Source organism: Taeniopygia guttata, chromosome 34 (genome assembly GCF_048771995.1).
Source record: "Taeniopygia guttata chromosome 34, bTaeGut7.mat, whole genome shotgun sequence".
NCBI classification, from domain to species: Eukaryota; Metazoa; Chordata; class Aves; order Passeriformes; family Estrildidae; genus Taeniopygia; species Taeniopygia guttata.
In genome coordinates, this window is record NC_133059.1 from 3,471,373 (window position 1) to 3,491,767 (window position 20,395).

The window sequence follows — 20,395 nt, forward strand, 5'->3', positions numbered from 1 at the left end:
GGGACCCAAACATGGGGTGAGTGACCCAAAAATTGGGGTGAGGGACCCAAAATTGGGGTGAGGGACCCAAACATGGGGCTGGGGACCCCCAAAATTGGGGTGAGGGACCCAAAATTGGGGTGAGGGACCCAAAATTGGGGTGAGGGATCCAAAAATGGGGCTGGGGACCCCCAAAATTGGGGTGAGTGACCCCAAAATTGGAATGGGGACCCCAAAATGAAGCCGGGAATCATCAAAATGGGTCTGGGGACCCCAAAAAATGGAGTGGGAACCCCAGAAATGGAGCTGAGGACCCCAAAATTGGTGCTGGGGACACCAAAATTGGGGTGAGGAACCCAAAAATGGGGCTGGGGACACCAAAAAATGGAGTGGGGACCCCAAAAATGGGGCAGTGAACTCCAGAAATGGGGGTAGGGACCCCAAAAATGGGGCTGGGGTCCCCAAAAATGGGGCTGGGGACCTCAAAAATGGGGCTGGGGAACCAAAACTGGGGCAGGGGACCCCAAAAATGGGGCCGGGGACCCCAAAATGAGGCCGAGACCCCCCCCAACTGGTCCGGAGACCCCCCCCAAACTGGTCTGAACTGGGAGGGGCCCCCCCAAACCCCCCCAAGAGAACAAAACCCCCCCCAAAATGGGACTAAAGAGCCCCAAAAAGCCCAAAATCGAGGCCAAAACCCCAAAATTCAGGCCGGGATCCCCCCAAAAATGAGGCGAGGACCCCCTAAAATTGGGTTGGAGGGGGAGGGGTCCCCAAAAACCCCCCCGGGACCCCCCAAAATCCGCCCCCCCCCCTCACCTGGAGCGGCGCCGCCGTTTTCAGTGGAAACCGCGGGAAGGGGAAATAAACCGGGGGGGGGCAGGAAATCCCAAAAAAGGGGGGCTGGGAGGGGCCGGGGGGGTGGGGAACCCCAAAATTTTGGGGGCAGGGTTGGGGACACCCCCACTCCAAAATTTGGGTCTTATTTTAGGGTAAAAACCCCCAAAATTTGATTTTTTAATGGAGGAAAAAAGCTCCAAATTTTTTTTTTTTTTTTGAGGAACCGCCCAAAAATTTGGGGTTTATTTTTGTGGGGGGGGGTGAAAGAGACCGGGGGGACCCCCAAAATTAATGGGGACACCCAAAAATTAAGGACGAAGCCGGAGGAGTTTTGAAGTTTTATTCAACAAAAAGACAAAACTGGAGAGGGGGGGGGACCCCAAAATCCCCACGGGGGGAAAACTGGGGACCCCCCCCAAGGTGAAATTTGGGATTTTTGGGGTTCCCCAAGGGAATTTTGGGTTTTTTTGGGCCCCCCCAGGTGAGATTTGGGATTTTTGGGGCCCCCCCAAGGGAATTTTGGGTCCCCCAGGTGAGATTTGGGTTTTTTGGGGTCCCCCCAGGTGAGATTTGGGATTTTTTGGGGTCCCGGTCCCACCTGGGGGGGGTTCAGGTGGGATTTGGGGTCCCCCCCCCGTCACACCTGGGGGGGGTCGCTGGTTCCTCCTGTGGGGGGAGAGAGAAAAAGGGGCTGGAGACCCCAAAAACCCCCAAATTCCCCAAACCCCGCTGGGGCTGGGACCCCCCAGGGGAGTTTTGGAGCCCCCCAGGTGAGTTTTGGGACCCCCCAGGTGCCCCCCCAGGTGATTTTGGGACCCCCCCAGGTAAATTTAGGGACCCCCAGGTGAGTTTTGGGGCCCCCCAGGTGATTTTGGGGCCCCCCAGGTGATTTTGGGAACGAACCCTCTGCAAATCTGAGCTCTCCACCTCCGGCCCTGCGGGAACAGCACCAGTATGGACCAGTATAAACCAGTATGGACCAGTATGGACCAGTACAAACCAGTATGGATCAGTATAAACCAGTACACACCAGTCCAGACCAGCCCAAACCAGTCCAGACCAGTATAAACCACTAACGACCCTCCCAGTTCCCCCCAGTTCCCTCCCAGTTTGATCCCAGTTTGATCCCAGTCCCTCCCAGTTCCTCCCAGTTCCCTCCCAGTTCCCCCCAGTTTGTCCCAGTTCCCCCCCCAGTTCCCCTCCCAGTTCCCCCCAGTCCCCCCAGTACCGTGGGGGGGGGTCCCGCTGCGCTCCGGGGTTTCCGGGGGGCTCCGGCAGGGGCTGGGGGGGGGGAGGGGCGCTGCTGGGGGAGAGACTGGGAGTTACTGGTTTGAACTGGTTTGAACTGGGAGAGACTGGTTTGAATTGGGAGAGACTGGGGGGGGTCACTGGGAGTTACTGGTTTGAACTGGGAGAGACTGGTTTGAACTGGGGGAGACTGGGGGAGTCACTGGGAGTTACTGGGAGTTAGTGGTTTGAACTGGTCTGAACTGGGAGAGACTGGGGGGGTCACTGGGAGTTACTGGTTTGAACTGGTTTGAACTGGGAGAGACTGGGGGGGTCACTGGGAGTTACTGGTTTGAACTGGTTTGAACTGGGAGAGACTGGTTTGAACTGGGAGAGACTGGGGGGGTCACTGGGAGTTACTGGTTTGAACTGGGAGAGACTGGGCGTTACTGGTTTGGACTGGTTTGGACTGGGACACACCTGGGGGCTCACTGGGCGTTACTGGTCCGGACTGGTCCGTACTGGGCGTTACTGGTTTGGACTGGTCCGAACTGGGCGTTACTGGTCCGGACTGGTCTGAACTGGGCGTTACTGGTTTGGACTGGTCTGAACTGGGACACACCTGGGGGCTCAGCGGGCGTTACTGGTTTGAACTGGTCCGAACTGGGCGTTACTGGTCTGGACTGGTCTGAACTGGGCATTACTGGTTTGGACTGGGAGAAACTGGGAGTTACTGGTTTGGACTGGTTTGGACTGGTCTGAACTGGGACACACCTGGGGGCTCACTGGGGGTTACTGGTTTGCACTGGTCTGAACTGGGCGTTACTGGTTTGAACTGGTCTGAACTGGTTTGAACTGGGACACACCTGGGGGCTCACTGGGCGTTACTGGTTTGGACTGGTCCGAACTGGGCGTTACTGGTTTGGACTGGTCCGAACTGGGCGTTACTGGTTTGAACTGGTCCGAACTGGGCGTTACTGGTTTGGACTGGTCTGAACTGGGCCCCTCCTGTCCGTCCTCGTCGTCGTCGCTCAGATCCTCCCACTGGTCGGAGTCCCCCGGGGATCCGGGAGCTTCCGGAACCTTCCCCGGGACCTGCCAGCCCCAAATCCGGGAAAATCCCAAATTTCCAAAGGGCTCCAAATTCCCAAATCCCAAAATTCCAATTCCCAAATCCCAAAATTCCAAAGGGGTCCGAATTCCCAAATTCCCAAATCCCAAAATCCCAAAATTCTGAGAGGCTCCAAATTCCCAAATCCCAAATCCCAAATGGTCCCAAAATCCCAAAATTCCAAAGGGGTCTGAATTCCCAAATCCCAAATTCCCAAATCCCAAAATCTGGGAAAATCCCAAAATCCTGAGGAGGCTCCAAATTCCCAAATCCCAAATGGTCCCAAAATCCCAAAATTCCAAAGGGGTCCAAATTCCCAAATTCCAAAATCCCAAATCCCAAAATCCCAAAATCCCAAAATCTGGGAAAATCCCCAAATCCTGAGGAGGCTCCAAATTCCCAAATTCCCCAATTCCAAATCCCAAAATCAGGGGAAATCCCAAAATCCCAAATCAAATCCCAAATCCCAAAATCTGGGGAAATCCCAAATTTCCGAGGGGTTCCAAATTCCCAAATCCCAAAATCCCAAATCCCAAAATCCCACAGGGGTCCGAATTCCCAAATCCCAAAATTCCAAATCCCAAAATCCTGAGGAGGCTCCAAATTCCCAAATTCCCCAATTCCAAATCCCAAAATCAGCGGAAATCCCAAAATCCCAAATCAAATCCCAAATCCCAAAATCTGGGAAAATCCCAAATTTCCGAGGGGTTCCAAATTCCCAAATCCCAAAATCCCAAATCCCAAAATTCCAAAATCCCAAAATCCCAAAATTCCGAAGGGGTCCAAATTCCAAATATCCAAAATTCCAAATCCCAAAATACGGGAAAATCTCAAAATCCCAAAATCCCAAATCCCAAAATTCCAAAATCATGAAGGGGTCCAAATTCCAAAATTCCAAAATTCCAAATCCCAAAATATGGGAAAATCCCAAAATCCCAACCCCCAAAATTCTAAATCCCAAAATTCCAGAGGGTCCCAAAATCCCAAAATTCTGTGGGGTCCCAAAATGCCAAATCCCCAAATCCCAAAATCCCGGGGGGGGGTTCCAAAATCCCAAATCCCAAAATTCCAAAATCCCAAATCCCAAAATTCCAGCGGATCCCAAAATCCCGGGGGGGGGATCCCCAAATTTTGGGGTCACCTGAGGGGTTTCGGGGTCCGGGGGCGGCTCCGGCTGCGGCTCCCAACGATCGTCGTGGAAACTGGAACGGAATTCACGGAAAAATTTGGGAATTCGGGCAAAAATTTGGGAAATTCCCCAAAAAAAAATCCCCAAAAATGGGAATTCGGCCCAAAATTCCTGGAAAAAAGAAGGAGAAGGGGATTTCCCCCGAAAATTCCCCCCAAAAATCCCCTCCAAAAAATACAAATGTCCCCCTAAAAGCGTCCCAAAAAATCCCAAATCCACAAAAATCCCCCAAAATCCACAAAAATCCATTAAAAAAAACCTTAAAATCCCTAAAAATCCCCCCCAAAAAACAAAATACTCCCCCCAAATTCCCCAAAAATCCCCCCAAACTTCCCCAAACCCCCCAAAATCCACAAAAAAATCCCCCTAACCCCCCAAATTCCCCAAAAATCCCCCCAAAATCCACAAAATTCCCTCAAAATCCACAAAAATCCCCCCAAAAAACAGAATTCTCCCCCAAAATCCACAAAAATCCCCAAATTTCCCCAAATCCCCCCCAAAAAACCAGAATTCTCCCCCAAAATCCACAAAAAAAACCCAAATCCAGAAAATCCCCCCAAAAACCAAAGTTCCCCCCCAAATCCACAAAAATCCCCCCAAAATCCCCCCGAAATCCTCCAAAACCCCAAAATCCCCCCGAAATTCCCCCAAAACCCCCAAATTTTCCCCAAATCTCCCCAAAATTCCCCCAAAACCCCCAAATTTTCCCCAAATCTCCCCAAAACCCCCCAAATCTCCCCAAATTTCCCCAAAATCCCCCAAATTTCCCCAAAATCCCCCCAAAATCCCAAAATCCTCCCCATAACCCCCCAAAATCCCCCCAAATTTCCTCAAATTTCCCCAAAATCTCCCCAAAATCCCCCAAATTTCCCCAAAATCTCCCCAAAACCCCCCAAAATCCCCCAAATTTCCCCAAAATCCCCCCAAATCTCCCCAAAATCCCAAAATCCCCCCAAAATCCTCCCAAAACCCCAAATTTCCCCCAAATCCCCCCAAATTTTCCCCAAATTTCCCCCAAAATCCCCCAAATTTCCCCCAAATCCCCCAAATTTCCCCAGAATCCCCCAAATTTCCCCAAAATCCCCCGAATCCCCCCAAAATCCCCTCACCTGTAGGGGCGGCCCCTCCCCCGCCCTCGGCCCCTCCGGCGGCGTTGGGGGTGGGGGAGGGGCGGGGGGGGGCCTGGGGGGGCCCCTCCCCCCTCGGGCTCCTCCGGGACCCCCGAGAACCTGCGGGGGAGGGGCAGAGGTGGGACCCCAAATTCACCCCCAAATTCACCCAAAAACCCAATTCACCTGAAAACCCCAAATTCACCCCCAAATTCACCCAAAAATTCATCGAAAAACCCAAAATTCACCCCAAAAATTCACCTGAAAACCCCAAAATTCACGCCAAAAATTCACCCCAAAAATTCACCTGAAAACCCAAAATTCACCCAAAAATTCACCCCAAAAATTCACCTGAAAACCCAAAATTCACCCAAAAATGTATCCCAAAATTCACCCCAAAATTTCTCCCAAAATTCACCTCAAAATTTACCTGAAAACCCAAAATTCACCCCAAAATTTATCCCAAAATTTACCCAAAATCCCATTTTTGGTCTAAAAATCCCATTTTTTTGTCTAAACATCCCATTTTTTCCTCCAAAAGTCCCATTTTTTGGTCCAAAAATCCCATTTTTTGGCCTAAACCTCCATTTTTTCCCTCAATCCCTGATTTTTCTCCCTAAATCCCCATCTTTTTTCCCAAACACCCCAAAAATCCCTTTTTTTCTTCCAAAAATCCCAATTTTTCTTCCAAAAATCCAATCTTTCCCCCCCGAAATCCAATTTTTTGTCTAAATATCCCATATTTCTTCCAAAAATCCAATCTTTTTCAGAAAAATCCCATTTTTCCCGTCCAAAAATCCCATTTTTTATCCAAAAATCCCATTTTTTTGTCTAAACATCCCATTTTTTCACCCCAAAATCCCGTTTTTTGGCCTAAAAATCCCATTTTTTTATCCAAATGGCCCATTTTTTGGTCCAAAAATCAAATTTTTTCTTCCAAAAATCCCATTTTTTAACCTAAAAACCCCATTTTTTGCCCTAAAAACCTCATTTTTTTTCCCCCAAACCCCATTTTTTTTCCCCAAACCCCCCAAAATCCCATTTTTTTGTCTAAAAACCCCATTTTTTTCCCCCGGACCCACATGCTGTCGGGTTTCTGGGCGTCCCACTCCCGTCTCCAGGCGCCGCGGGGGTCCCGGTGCCGCTGCAGCCGGGGGCTTTTCCCCAAAATCCCACTTTTTGTCTAAAAATCCCATTTTTTTTGTCTAAAAACCCCATTTTTTGTCTACATATCCCATTTTTTAATCCAAAAATCCCATTTTTAATCCAAAAATCCCATTTTTTGCTCTAAAAACCCCCTTTTTTCGTCCAAAAATCCCATTTTTTTGTCTAAAAATCACATTTTCTGCCATAAAAACCCCATTTTTTTGCCTAAAAACCTCATTTTTTTTCCCCCAAACCCCAATTTTTTTCCCAAAATTCCATTTTTTTCCCCCAGACCCACATGCCGTCGGGTTTCTGGGCGTCCCACTCCCGTCTCCAGGCGCCGCGGGGGTCCCGGTGCCGCTGCAGCCGGGGGCTTTTCCCCAAAATCCCACTTTTTGTCTAAAAACCCCATTTTTTTGGTCTAAAAACCCCATTTTTTGGTCTAAATATCCCATTTTCTGCCATAAAACCCCCATTTTTTGTCTCAATATCCCATATTTTAATCCAAAAATCCCATTTTTTTGGCCTAAAACCCCCATTTTTTCATCCAAAACCCCCATTTTTTTGTCTAAAAATCCCATTTTTTTTGTCTAAAAACCCCATTTTTTGTCTAAAAACCCAATTTCTTTGTCTAAAAATCCCATTTTTGACCTAAAACCCCAGTTTTTTGTCTAACATCCCATTTTTTAATCCAAAAATCCCATTTTTTTAATCCAAATGGCCCATTTTTTGGTCCAAAAATCCCATTTTTTGGCCTAAAAACCCCATTTTTTTTGTGTAAAAACCCCGTTTTTTGCCCTAAAAATCCCATTTTTTTTTCCCAAATCCCAATTTTTTTCCCCAAAATCCCATTTTTTCCCCCGGACCCACATGCCGTCGGGTTTCTGGGCGTCCCACTCCCGTCTCCAGGCGCCACGGGGGTTTTTCCCTAAAATCCCACTTTTTGTCTAAAAACCCCATTTTTTTTTCTCTAAAAACCCCATTTTTTGTCTACATATCCCATTTTTTAATCCAAAAATCCCATTTTTCATCCAAAAATCCAATTTTTTGGCCTAAAAACCCCATTTTTTCACCCAAAAATCCCATTTTTTCGTCCAAAAATCCCATTTTTTTGTCCAAAAATCCCAATTTTTGGGCTAAAAACCCCATTTTTTTGGTGTAAAAACCCCATTTTTTTCCCCAAACCCCCCAAAATCCCATTTTTTGGTCCAAAAATCCCATTTTTTCTTCCAAAAATCCCATTTTTTGGCCTAGAAACCCCATTTTTTTTGTGTAAAAACCCCATTTTTTGCCCTAAAAACCCCATTTTTTTCCCCAAACCCCCCAAAATCCCATTTTTTTTCCCCAGACCCACATGCCGTCGGGTTTCTGTGCGTCCCACTCCCGTCTCCAGGCGCCGCGGGGGTCCCGGTGCCGCTGCAGCCGCTCGCGGTCGATCCGTTCCCGCTCCCGTTTCCAGCGCTCGTACTCCGCCCGCTGCCGCCCCGTCATCCACAGCGTCGGGTCCAGCGGCGGAGAGACCCCCGCCCGGGCAGCCCCCCGCCGCGCCTGGGGGGAAAAACGGGGAAATTGGGCCAAAAATGGGAAATGACAAAAAAACCCGAGAGAATCGCAAAAAACCCCGAGAGAATCGGGCCTAAAATGGGGAAAATGCAAAAAAAACCCCGAGAGAATCGCAAAAAACCCCGAGAGAATCAGGCCAAAAATGGGGAAAATACCCAAAAATTGACTCAGGAAAATCCCAAAGGCCCCGCCGGGTCTGGGGGAAAAAGGGGAAAATCGTCCCAAAAATGGGAAATCCCCAAAAACCCCCGAGAGAATCGGCCCAAAAATGGGGAAAATACAAAAAAACCCCCGAGAGAATCGGCCCAAAAATGGGGAAAATACAAAAAAAACCCCCGAGAGAATCGGCCCAAAAATGGGGAAAATACAAAAAAAACCCCAAGAGAATCAGGCCAAAAATGGGGAAAATACAAAAAAAAACCCCCAAAAAACCCCGAGAGAATCGGGCCAAAAATGGGGAAAATAAAAAAAAAAACCCCCGAGAGAATCACAAAAAAACCCCGAGAGAATCGGGCCAAAAATGGGGAAAATACAAAAAAAAAAACCTCAAAAAAATCCCAAAAACCCCGAGAGAATCGGTCCAAAAATGGGAAATCCCAAAAAAACCCCGAGAGAATCGCAGAAAACCCCGAGAGAATTGGGCCTAAAATGGGGAAAATAGAAAAAAAAAACCCCAAAAAACCCCGAGAGAATCGGGCCAAAAATGGGGAAAATACAAAAAAAAACCCCCGAGAGAATCACAAAAAAACCCCGAGAGAATCGGCCCAAAAATAGGGAAAATATAAACAAAACCCCCCAAAAAATCCCAAAAACCCCAAAAAAATCCCAAAAACCCCGAGAGAATCGGGCTAAAAATGGGAAATCCCAAAAAAAACCCCGAGAGAATCGCAAAAAACCCCGAGAGAATCGGGCCAAAAATAGGGAAAATGCAAAAAAAACCCCAAAAAAACTCCCCGAAATAATCCCAAAAACCCCAAGAGAATTGGGCCAAAAATGGGGAAAATAGAAAAAAAAACCCAAAAAAAATCGCCCAAAAAAACCCTGAGAGAATGGGGCCAAAAATGGGGAAAATACAAAAAAAAACCCCAAAAAAATCTCATGAAAAATGGGGAAAATCTCCTCCAAAAAACCCCAGAAACAGAGAAAATCCCAAAAAAGCCCGAAAAATGGAGAAAATTCCCCCAAAAAATACCCCAAAATAGGGGAAAATAAAGGAGATTTTGGGAATTTTTTTGGGATTTTTTTGGGAGGATTTGTTTTAGGACTTTTTGAGGGTGGTTTTGGATTTTTGGGGATTTTTTTTTGATTTTTTGGGGCTTTTTGTGTGTTTTTGGGGATTTTTTGGGGGGATTTTTTTGGCTTTTTTGAGGATTTTTGGAGGAAGTTTTTGGGATTTTTTGGGGGGAAGTTTTGGGGGTTTTTTTTGATTATTTGGGGGATTTTTTTGGGGATTCTTTTGGGTTTTTTTTTCTATTTCTGAGGGTTTTTGGATTTTTGGGAGATTTTTTGGGGGCTTTGTGTGTTTTTGGGGATTCTTTTGCTTTTTTTGGTGGGATTTTTTTGGCTTTTTGGGGGGATTTTTGGGGTATTTTTGGGGGATTTTTGAAGGAAGATTTTGGGATTTTTTGGTGGGATTTTTTGGTGGGATATTTTTTGGGGGTTTTTTTGGGGTGTTTTTGGGGTTTTTGGGGTACCCACCGCGGCCTTGCCGAAGTCGGGGCCCCCCCAGTTGCGCTGGTGCCGCCGGGGGCCCCCCCCGGGCCCCCCCCCGGGCTCGGGGCCGCAGCGCCGCGGATCGTCCAGAAAGTTCCGCACCGGGTTCCGCTCCGGGAGCCCCTCCTGCGGGAAACTGGGATCACTGGGAGCACTGGGAGGGAACTGGGGGGCACTGGGGGGCACTGGGAGGGGAGCTGGGGGCACTGGGATAAACTGGGAGGGGATCTGGGGGCACTGGGAGCGACTGGGAGGGGACTGGGATAAACTGGGGGGCACTGGGAGGGGACTGGGAGCAACTGGGAGGGGACTGGAATGAACTGGGATAAACTGGGAGGGGATTTGGGGGCACTGGGGGGCACTGGGAGCGACTGGAGGGCACTGGGAGGGGATCTGGGGTTACTGGGAGGGACTGGGAGGGACTGGGATAAACTGGGAGGGGACTGGGATGGACTGGGATAAACTGGGAGGGGATCTGGGGGCACTGGGAGGGACTGGGATGGACTGGGAGGGGACTGGAATGAACTGGGATAAACTGGGAGGGGATCTGGGGGCACTGGGAGGGACTGGGATAAACTGGGGGGCATTGGGAGGGGACTGGGATAAACTGGGAGGGGATTTGGGGGAACTGGGAGGGACTGGGAGGGGATTTTGGGCACTGGGAGGGACTGGGATAAACTGGGAGGGACTGGGAGAGGACTGGGATAAACTGGGAGGCACTGGGGGGGACTGGGAGCGACTGGGAGGGGACTGGAATGAACTGGGATAAACTGGGAGGGGATCTGGGGGCACTGGGAGGGACTGGGAGGGGATTTGGGGGCACTGGGAGGGACTGGGAGCAACTGGGAGGGACTGGCAGGGGACTGGGATAAACTGGGAGGGGACTGGGATGGACTGGGAGGGGATTTGGGGTTACTGGGACAAACTGGGAGGGACTGGGGCGGAACTGGGATGAACTGGGATAAACTGGGCTAACAGGTGTGTAGTGATCTATGCTGGTCTATACAGCTCTGAACTGGTTTGTACTGGTCTGTGCTGGTTTGTACTGGTCCGTGCTGGTTTGTACTGGTCCGTGCTGGTTTGTACTGGTCTGTGCTGGTCTATACTGGTCCGTACTGGTCTATACTGGTCCGTACTGGTTTATACTGGTCCGTACTGGTTTATACCGGTCCGTACTGGTCTATACTGGTCCGTACTGGTCTATACTGGTCCGTACTGGTGCCTCACCCTGCGGCCGCGTTCGTACTCGGCGATTTTCTCCATCTCCTCGTTCATCTGCTCGATGTTCTGCAGCCGCCGCTGCTCCCACTCCTGGGGACCCCAAAACCGCCCAAATTCACCCCAAAATCGGCCCAAATTCACCCCAAAATTCACCCCAAAATCAGCCCAAATTCACCCCAAAATTCACCCCAAAATCCGCCACAATTCACCCCAAAATCCGACAAAATTCAGTCAAAATTACGTCAAAATTCACCCCAAAATTCAGCCAAAATTCAGCCAAAATTCCCACAAAAATCCCCCCAAATCCCCAAATTTCCACAAAATTTCCCCAAATTCCCCCCAAATCCCCCAAATTTTCCCCAAATCCCACCAAAATCCCCCAAATATCTCCAAATATCCCCAAATTTCCACAAAAATCCCCCCAAATCCCCGAATTTCCACAAAAAATCCCCAAAATTCCCACAAGAATCCCCCCAAATAGCTCCAAATTTCCACAAAATCTCCCAAATTTCCCAAAATTTCCACAAAAATCCCCCCAAATCCCCGAATTTCCACAAAATTTCCCCAAATCCCCCAAAAATCTCCCCAAAATGCCCAAATTTCCCCAAATCCCCCCAAATCTCACCTGGGATTTTCGGTCGCCGCCGTCGCCCCCCCCCGCCCCTCCCCCCCTCCCGCGGGGTCGTGACCCCCCGGCCCCTCCCCCACCCCCCCGGGGGGGGCGCCCCGAAATCCGGGGGGGGCCCGGGGGCTTCTTCTCCTTGGGCTGGTCCTGTTGGGGGGCAGAGAGCCCAAAAAAACCCAAAATCAACCCAAAATCCACCCAAAACAGTCCCCAAAATCCTCATTGAGAGACCTCGAAATAAACCCAAATAAACCTCAAATAAACCCCAAAATAAACCCAAAATTCACCCAAAATAATCCCCAAAATCCTCATTGAGAGACTGCGAAATAAATCCAAATAAATCCCAAAATAAACCCCAAATAAACCCAAATAAACCCCAAAATAAACCCAAATAAACCCCCCAAAAAACTCCAAAACAATCCCCAAAATCCCCACTGAGAGACCTCGAAATAAACCCAAATAAACCCCAAAATAAAACTCAAATAAACCCAAATAAACCCCTAAATCCACCCAAAACAATCCCCAAAATTCCCATTGAGAGCCCTCAAAATAAACCCAAATAAACCCCAAAATAAACCCAAATAATCCCCAAAATAAAACTCAAATAAACCCCAATAAACCCAAATAAACCCCAAAATCCACCCAAAATAATCCCCAAAATCCCCATTGAGAGACCTCGAAATAAACCCAAATAAACCCCAAAATAAAACTCAAATAAACCCCAAATAAACCCAAAATAAACCTCAAATAAACCCAAATAAACCCCAAAATCCACCCAAAATAATCCCCAAAATCCCCATTGAGAGACCTCAAAATAAACCCAAATAAACCCCAAAATAAAACTCAAATAAACCCCAAAATCCACCCAAAATAATCCCCAAAACCCCACTGAGAGACCGCGAAATAAACCCAAATAAAGCCCAAAATAAACCCCAAATAAACCCAAAATAAACCCAAAATTCACCCAAAATAATCCCCAAAATCCCCATTGAGAGACTGCGAAATAAACCCAAATAAAGCCCAAAATAAACCCCAAATAAACCCAAATAAACCCAAAATTCACCCAAAATAATCCCCAAAATCCCCATTGAGAGCCCTCAAAATAAACCCAAATAAACCCCAAAATAAAAGTCAAATAAACCCAAATAAACCCAAAATTCACCCAAAATAATCCCCAAAATCCCCACTGAGAGACCTCGAAATAAACCCAAATAAACCCCAAAATAAACCTCAAAATAATCCCAAATAAACCCCAAAATAAACCTCGAAATAAACCAAATAATTAAAGCTCAAAATAAACCCAAATAAACCCCAAAATAAAGCTCAACATAAACCCAAATAAACCCCAAAATAAATCCCAAATAAATCCAAAAATCCCCAAAATCCCCCCAAAGAATCCCCAAATCCCCCCAAAAAAACCCCAAATCCCTCGAGATCCCCCAAAAATCCCCAAATCCCCCCCAAAAAATCCCCAAATCTCCCCCAATTCCCCACTTAGACACCCCAAAAAAAACCCCAAAATCCCCCCAAAAACCCCAAAAAGCCCCAAATAGCCCCAAATCTCACCCCGGGGGGTCCCGGGGGGTCTCTGTCCCCCCCCCGCCGGGGGGGCCGGGCGGTCACAGCCCCCCCCTCGCGCTCCGCCCGCCGCCGATCCTCCTCGATCTCCTGGAATTTGGGGGAAATTTGGGAATTTTGGGAATTTTTGGGAGTTTTTTGGGAATTTTTTGGGGTTTTTCTGAGGAATTTTTGGGGATTTTTGGGGATTTTTTGGGGGATTTGGGGGGGGATTTGGGGTCACAGCCCCCCCCTCGCGCTCCGCCCGCCGCCGATCCTCCTCCATCTCCTGGATTTGGGGAAAATTTGGGAATTTTGGGGTTTTTTGGGAATTTTTTGGGTTTTTTTCAGGAATTTTTGGGGTTTTTAGGGATTATTTTGGGTTTTTTGGGGGGGATTTGGGGTCACAGCCCCTCCCTCGCGCTCCGCCTGGTGCCGATCCTCCTCAATCTCCTGAATTTTGGGAAATTTGGGGATTTTGGGGGAATTTGGGAATTTTGGGGAATTTTGGGAATTTTCTGGGGTTTTTCTGAGGAATTTTGGGGGGTTTTTTTGGGTTTTTAGGGATTATTTTGGGTTTTTTGGGGGGAGATTTGGGGTCACAGCATCCCCCCCTCGCGCTCCGCCCGGCGCCGATCCTCCTCGATCTCCTGGATTTGGGGGAAATTTGGGAATTTTGGGGGAATTTGGGAATTTTTGGGTTTTTTTCAGGAATTTTTGGGGATTTTTAAGGATTTTTTTGGGGTTTTTGGGGGGGATTTGGGGTCCCAGCCCCCCCTCGCACTCAGCCCGGCGCCGATCCTCCTCCATCTCCTGGATTTTGGGGAAATTTGGGAATTTTTGGGGTTTTTGGCAATTTTTGGGGTTTTTCTGAGGACTTTTTGGGGATTTTTAGGGAATTTTTGGGATTTTTGGGGATTATTTTGGGGGATTTTTGGGGGGGATTTGGGGAGTCCCGGGGGGATTTTCAGGGAGATCTTTGGGGGGATTTTTTGGGGGGGTCCTGAGAACTTTGAGGGAAATTTTTGGGGAGTCTCGGGGGGATTTTTGGGGGGTCCCGGGGGGGGGGTTTTGGGGGGATTTTTGGGGGGTCCCGGGGGGGTGGTTTTGGGGGGATTTTTGGGGGGGTCCTGAGGAATTTTAGGGAAATTTTTGGGAAGATCTCGGGGGGATTTTTGGGGGAGTCCTGAGGAATTTTTGGGGGGGTCCTGAGGAATTTTTGGGGAGATCTCGGGGGGATTTTTGGGGAGATCTGGGGGGGCATTTTTGGGGATTCTCGGGGGTATTTTTTGGGGGGTCCCGGGGGGGATTTTTTTGGGGTTTTTGGGGAGATCTCGGGGGGGGTTTTGGGTGATTTTTGGGGAGTTTCGGGGGGATTTTTGGGGATTCTTGGGGGTATTTTTTGGGGGGTCCCGGGGGGAATTTTTTTGGGAGATCTCAGGGAGGATTTTTGGGGGGTCCCAGTGGGATTTTTGGGTGATTTTTGGGGAGATCTTGGGGGGGATTTTTGGGGGAGTCCTGAGGAATTTTTGGGGGGTTTTTGGAGAGATCTCAGGGGGATTTTTGGGTGATTTTTGGGGAGATCTCGGCGGGATTTTTGGGGAGATCTTGGGGGGGACTTTTTTGGGGAGTCCTGAGGAATTTTTGGGGGGGTCCCGGGGGGATTTTTGGGTGATATTTGGGGAGATCTCTGGGGGGATTTTTGGGGGAGTCCTGAGGAATTTTTGGGGGATTTTTGGGGAGTCTTGGGGGGATTTTTGGGTGATTTTTTGGGGCTCTCAGGGGAGATTTTTGAGGGGTCCCGGGGGGGGTTTTGGGTGATTTTTGGGGAGATCTCGGGGGGATTTTTGGGGGGTCCCGGGGGGATTTTTGGGTGATTTTTAGGGAGTCTCGGGGGGATTTTTGGGGGGATCTCGGGGGTATTTTTTGGGAGGTCCTGGGGGGGGATTTTTGGGGAGATCGGGGGGGGATTTTTGGGGGGTCTTGGGGGGATTTTTTTGGGGAGTCCTGAGGAATTTTTGGGGAGTCCCGGGGGGAATTTTTGGGTGATTTTTGGGGAGATCTGGGGGGGGATTTTTGGGGGGTCCCGGGGGGATTTTTGGGTAATTTTTGGGGAGTCTCGGGGGGATTTTTGGGGAGATCTGGGGGGGGATTTTTGGGGGGTCCCGGGGGGTTTTTTGGGGAGATCTCAGGGAGGATTTTTGGGGAGATCTTGGGGTCGTTTTTTGGGGAGATCCGGAGGGGGATTTTTGGGGAGTCTCGGGGGGATTTTTGGGTGATTTTTTGGGGAGTTTCGGGGGGATTTTTGGGTGATTTTTTGGGGAGTCTCGGGGGGATTTTTGGGGAGATCTTGGGGGGGATTTTTTTGGGGAGTCCTGAGGAATTTTTGGGTGATTTTTGGGGAATCTCGGGGGGATTTTTCGGTGATTTTTTGGGGCTCTCAGGGGAGAATTTTGGGGAGTCTCGGGGGGGAATTTTTGGGGGAATCCTGAGGAATTTTTGGGTGATTTTTGGGGAGTCTCGGGAGGATTTTGGGGGGATTTTTTTGGGGAGTCCTGAGGAATTTTTGGGGGGTCCCGGGGGGATTTTTGGGGGATTTTTGGGGAGGGGTCGGCCCCCCTGGCCTGACCTGGTAGCGCCGCACCAGCGCCTCGTTCTTCCTGCGCAGGGCGGCGATTCTCCGGTCCAGCTCCGCGTCCTTCTCCAGCGCCGCCGCCTGCGGGGGAGGGGAGGGGAGGGGAGGAGGGGATTTTTGGGGAGGGGGCTTTGGTCAGCCTGAACCCCCCGGGGGAGGGCAGAGACCCCCCAAAAAAATCCAGAAATTACCCATAAGAAAATCCCCAAAAAAAACCCCAAAAAAATCAAAAAAATGCAAAAAAAATCCCAAAAAACCCCACAAAAATAATAAAAAAACCAATAAAAAACCCAAAAAATACCCCCAAAAAAATCCCGAAAATACCCATAAGAAAATCCCCCCCAAAAAAAAAAATCCGAAAAATTAAAAAAAAATCCCAAAAAAAACCCCACAAAAATAAAAAAAAACCAAACAAAAAAAACCCCAAAAAAACCCACCAAGGACGGAGAGACCCCCCCCCCACAAAATAACCCCGAAAAACACTAAAAAAAATCCTCAAAAAATATATAACCCAAATCTCAAATAACCCCAAACCCCCCCCGAGCCCCGAGCCCGGTCCGGGACCCCCGAAACGACCCCGGGACCACCGGAACGACCCCGGGAGGGACCACGGGACCCTCGGAACGACCCCACGACCCCCCCGGGACCCCCCGAGACCCTCCGGGACCCTCCGGGACCCCCGAAACGACCCCGGGACCCTCCGGGACCCCTTCGGGACCTCCCCGTGACCCCCCCGGACCCTCCGGGACCCTCCGGGACCCTCCGGGCCCACCATGGCGGCGCCGGTCCCGGTTCGCCGCTACTTCCGCTTCCGGTATGGGCGGAAGGAGGAGCGGAGCTTAAAGGGGCGATGGTGCCAAAGTGGGGCCCACCGGGGCGGCTTAAAAGGGCAACGGGGACGGGGACACGGGAGCGGCGCGGGTGACACCGATGGCACCGATGGCACCTCTGGGGTGGCACCGATGGCACTTCTGGGGTGGTGGCACCGCTGTGACCCCCCGGAGGTGGCACCTGGTGTCCCCTTGTCACCCCCGGGCGCTGTCACTTCGTTTTGGGTCATTTTTGTCACCCTCTGGAGGGGCACCTCCTGTTGGTGGCACTTTTGTCACCCCCGGGCGGTGCCACCCCGTGTGTCCCTTTGTCACCTCCTGTCCCCTCTCTGTCCCTCTGTCCCTCTGTCTGTCCCTCTGTCCCTCTGTCCCTCTGTCCCTCTGTCCCCTCTGTCCCTCTGTCCCTCTGTCCCTCTGTCCCCTCTCTGTCCCTCTGTCCCCTCTCTGTCCCTCTGTCCCTCTGTCTGTCCCTCTGTCCGTCTGTCCCTCTGTCCCTTTCTGTCCCTCTGTCCCTCTGTCCCTCTGTCCCCTCTCTGTCCCTCTGTCTGTCCCTCTGTCCCTCTGTCCCTCTGTCCCTCTCTGTCCCTCTGTCTGTCCCTCTGTCCCTCTGTCCCTCTGTCCGTCTGTCCCTCTGTCCCTCTGTCCCTCTGTCCCTCTGTCCGTCTGTCCCTCTGTCCCTCTGTCCCCTCTCTGTCCCTCTGTCCGTCTGTCCCTCTGTCCCTCTGTCCCTCTGTCCCCTCTCTGTCCCTCTGTCCGTCTGTCCGTCTGTCCCTCTGTCCCTCTGTCCCTCTGTCTGTCCCTCTGTCCCTCTGTCCCTCTGTCCCCTCTGTCTGTCCCTCTGTCCCTCTGTCCCTCTGTCCCTCTGTCTGTCCCTCTGTCCCTCTGTCCCTCTGTCCCCTCTCTGTCCCTCTGTCCCCTCTCTGTCCCTCTGTCCCTCTGTCCCTCTCTGTCCCTCTGTCCCTCTGTCCCTCTGTCCCTCTGTCCCTCTCTGTCCCTCTGTCCCTCTGTCCCTCTGTCCCTCTGTCCCCTCTGTCCCCGCTCTGTCCCTCTGTCCCTCTGTCCCTCTGTCCCCTCTCTGTCCCTCTGTCCCTCTGTCCCCTCTCTGTCCCTCTGTCCCCTCTCTGTCCCTCTGTCTGTCCCTCTGTCCCCCCCCCGCCCCATTCTCGCTCCCCCCTCCCCTTTGTGGGCGTGGTCACGCTTGGCCCCGCCCATTCTGGGCGTGTACTGGGGCAGGCGATGGGCGTGGCCTCGCTGGCCCCGCCCCCCGGCTGTCTCCATGGCAGCTGAGGCTCTGACCGCGGCCGCGAACGCTGATTGGCTGAGCCGGGGGCGCGCGCGGCGCCGGGGGCGGGGCCGGGCGGGGCTGGGGGGGGCGGGGGGGGAACTGGGAATAACGGGGGGAGAAACTGGGAATAACTGGGAATAACTGGGGGAGAAACTGGGGGGAAACTGGGGGAGAAACTGGGAATAACTGGGGGGGAAGTGGGAATAACTGGGGGGAAACTGGGAATAACTGGGAATAACTGGGGGGGGAACTGGGGGGGAAACTGGGAATGATTGGGGGGGAACTGGGGGGGGAACTGGGAATAACTGGGGGGGGACTGGGGGGAAACTGGGAATGACTGGGAATAACTGGGAATAACTGGGGGGAAACTGGGAATAACTGGGAATAACTGGGGGGGGGAACTGGGAATAACTGGGAATAACTGGGGGGGGACTGGGGGGAAACTGGGAATAACTGCGAATAACTGGGGGAAACTGGGGGAGAAACTGGGAATAACTGGGGGGGAACGGGGGGGAGAAACTGGGAATTACTGAGAATAACTGGGGGAAAGTGGGCGGGAAACTGGGAATGACGGGGGGGAAAGTGGGAATAACTGGGGGGGGAACTGGGGGGGAAACTGGGAATAACTGGGGGAGAAACTGGGAATAACTGGGGGGGGAAGTGGGAATAACTGGGGGGGAACTGGGGGAAAAACTGGGAATAACTGGGGGAGAAACTGGGAATAACTGGGAATAACTGGGGGGGAAACTGGGGGGAAACTGGGAATAAGTGGGGGGAAACTGGGGGAGAAACTGGGAATAACTGGGAATAACTGGGGGGAAAGTGGGCGGGAAACTGGAAATGACTGGGGAGAAACTGAGAATAACTGGGGGGGAACTGGGAATAACTCGGAATAACCTGTACCTGTGCCAACACCTGTATGGGTACCCGTACCTGTGCCAACACCTGTATCAATACCTATACCTGTGCCAACACCTGTATCAATACCTATACCTGTGCCAACACCTGTGCCCACACCTGAGTCCAGGCCACACCTGTGCCTGTATCTCTGTACCTGTCACCTCACCGGTCCCTGTCCCCTCACCTGTCCCTCTCCCTTCTCACCTGTCCCTGTCCCCTCACCTGTCTCTGTCCCCTCTCACCTGTCCCCGTCCCCTCTCACCTGTCCCTGTCCCCCTGTCTCACCTGTCCCTGTCCCTGTGTCTCACCTGTCCCTGTCCCCTCTCCCGTCCCCTCTCCCCTGTCCCCTCTCCCCTGTCCCCTCTCACCTGTCCCCCATCACCTGTCCCTGTCCCCTCTCACCTGTCCCTGTCCCCTCTCACCTGTCCCTGTCCCCCTGTCTCACCTGTCCCCTCTCACCTGTCCCTGTGCCCCCTCACCTGTCCCTGTCCCCTCTCACCTGTCCCTGTCCCCTCTCACCTGTCCCTGTCCCCCTGTCTCACCTGTCCCCTCTCACCTGTCCCTGTGCCCCCTCACCTGTCCCTGTGCCCCCTCACCTGTCCCTGTCCCCTCTCACCTGTCCCTGTCCCCCTGTCTCACCTGTCCCCTCTCACCTGTCCCCTGTCCCCTCTCACCTGTCCCTGTCCCCCTGTCTCACCTGTCCCCTCTCACCTGTCCCCTGTCCCCTCTCACCTGTCCCTGTCCCCCTGTCTCACCTGTCCCCCTGTCCCTGTCCCCCTGTCCCACCTGTCCCTGTCCCCGCTGTCTCACCTGTCCCCTCACCTGTCCCTGTCCCTGTCCCCTCACCTGTCCCTGTCCTGTCTCACCTGTCCCCTCTCTCACCTGTCCCGCCCCCCCCCCTTTTTCCCGCGCTCTCTCTCCCGCGCTCCGCTGGAGACAGCAACCGCCGCGCGCTCTGATTGGCCGCTCCCCTCGCGCCGCCGACCAATCCCGTCGCGGCGCGGCAGCGCGCGGCCCGGGGGGGGCGTGGCCGCCGCCGCCCAAGGGGGGGGGAAAGAACGAGGGGGGGGAAGGGGGGGGAGCCCCCTCGGTCAGAGGTCAAAGGTCAGGCGGTGACCCCAGCCCCGTTTTTTGGGGGGTTTCGGGGGGTCCCGGGGGTCGCGGGCGGGGTCTGGCGGCGGCGGCGGCGCCTGGTTGGACCTTCCCGCTGTTACCGGGGCGGCGGCGGCCGCAGCTTCGCCTGGAAACGGGGGGGGGGCGGCGGCTGAGTGGCTGCGGCCGCCCCGGGACCGCCCCGGGACCCCCCCCAAAATGGGGAGGGGGCGGGAAAACCCCGGGTGGGGGCGGGGAGGGACCCCCGGCACTGGGGAGTGGGGGGGACCCACGTGCGGCACCCCTGGAATTGGGGGGGGGTTGTTTTGGGGTGGGGGTCGCACTTTTGGGGTGCGGGGGGGGTTTATTTTGG

General features: G+C 52.1%; 1 protein-coding gene and 1 long non-coding RNA gene across 3 annotated transcripts; both read right to left on the bottom strand.

Annotated features, from left to right (window-relative positions):
* Window positions 1-1,370: 1,370 nt before the first annotated feature.
* On the bottom strand, window positions 1,371-2,754 carry LOC121468665 (uncharacterized). Of its 2 annotated transcripts, none has more exons than XR_012052508.1 (4): window positions 2,669-2,754; window positions 2,048-2,119; window positions 1,723-1,754; window positions 1,371-1,485 (listed from the first exon to the last, which is right to left on the bottom strand). It is a non-coding gene; the product is annotated as an uncharacterized lncRNA (long non-coding RNA). The 2 variants fall into 2 exon arrangements; XR_012052509.1 differs by having other exon boundaries at window positions 2,048-2,122; window positions 2,669-2,746.
* Window positions 2,755-2,868: 114 nt separating this feature from the next.
* CCDC9 (coiled-coil domain containing 9) lies at window positions 2,869-16,890 on the bottom strand. Its single transcript, XM_072920888.1, has 10 exons — window positions 16,688-16,890; window positions 15,910-15,996; window positions 13,290-13,391; window positions 11,724-11,870; window positions 11,105-11,188; window positions 9,863-10,003; window positions 7,956-8,149; window positions 5,456-5,575; window positions 4,299-4,359; window positions 2,869-3,141 (listed from the first exon to the last, which is right to left on the bottom strand). Exons 1-10 carry the CDS (start codon window positions 16,688-16,690, stop codon window positions 2,869-2,871), a joined length of 1,212 nt encoding a protein of 403 aa, XP_072776989.1. The 5' UTR covers window positions 16,691-16,890.
* Between the last annotated feature and the right edge of the window lie 3,505 nt (window positions 16,891-20,395).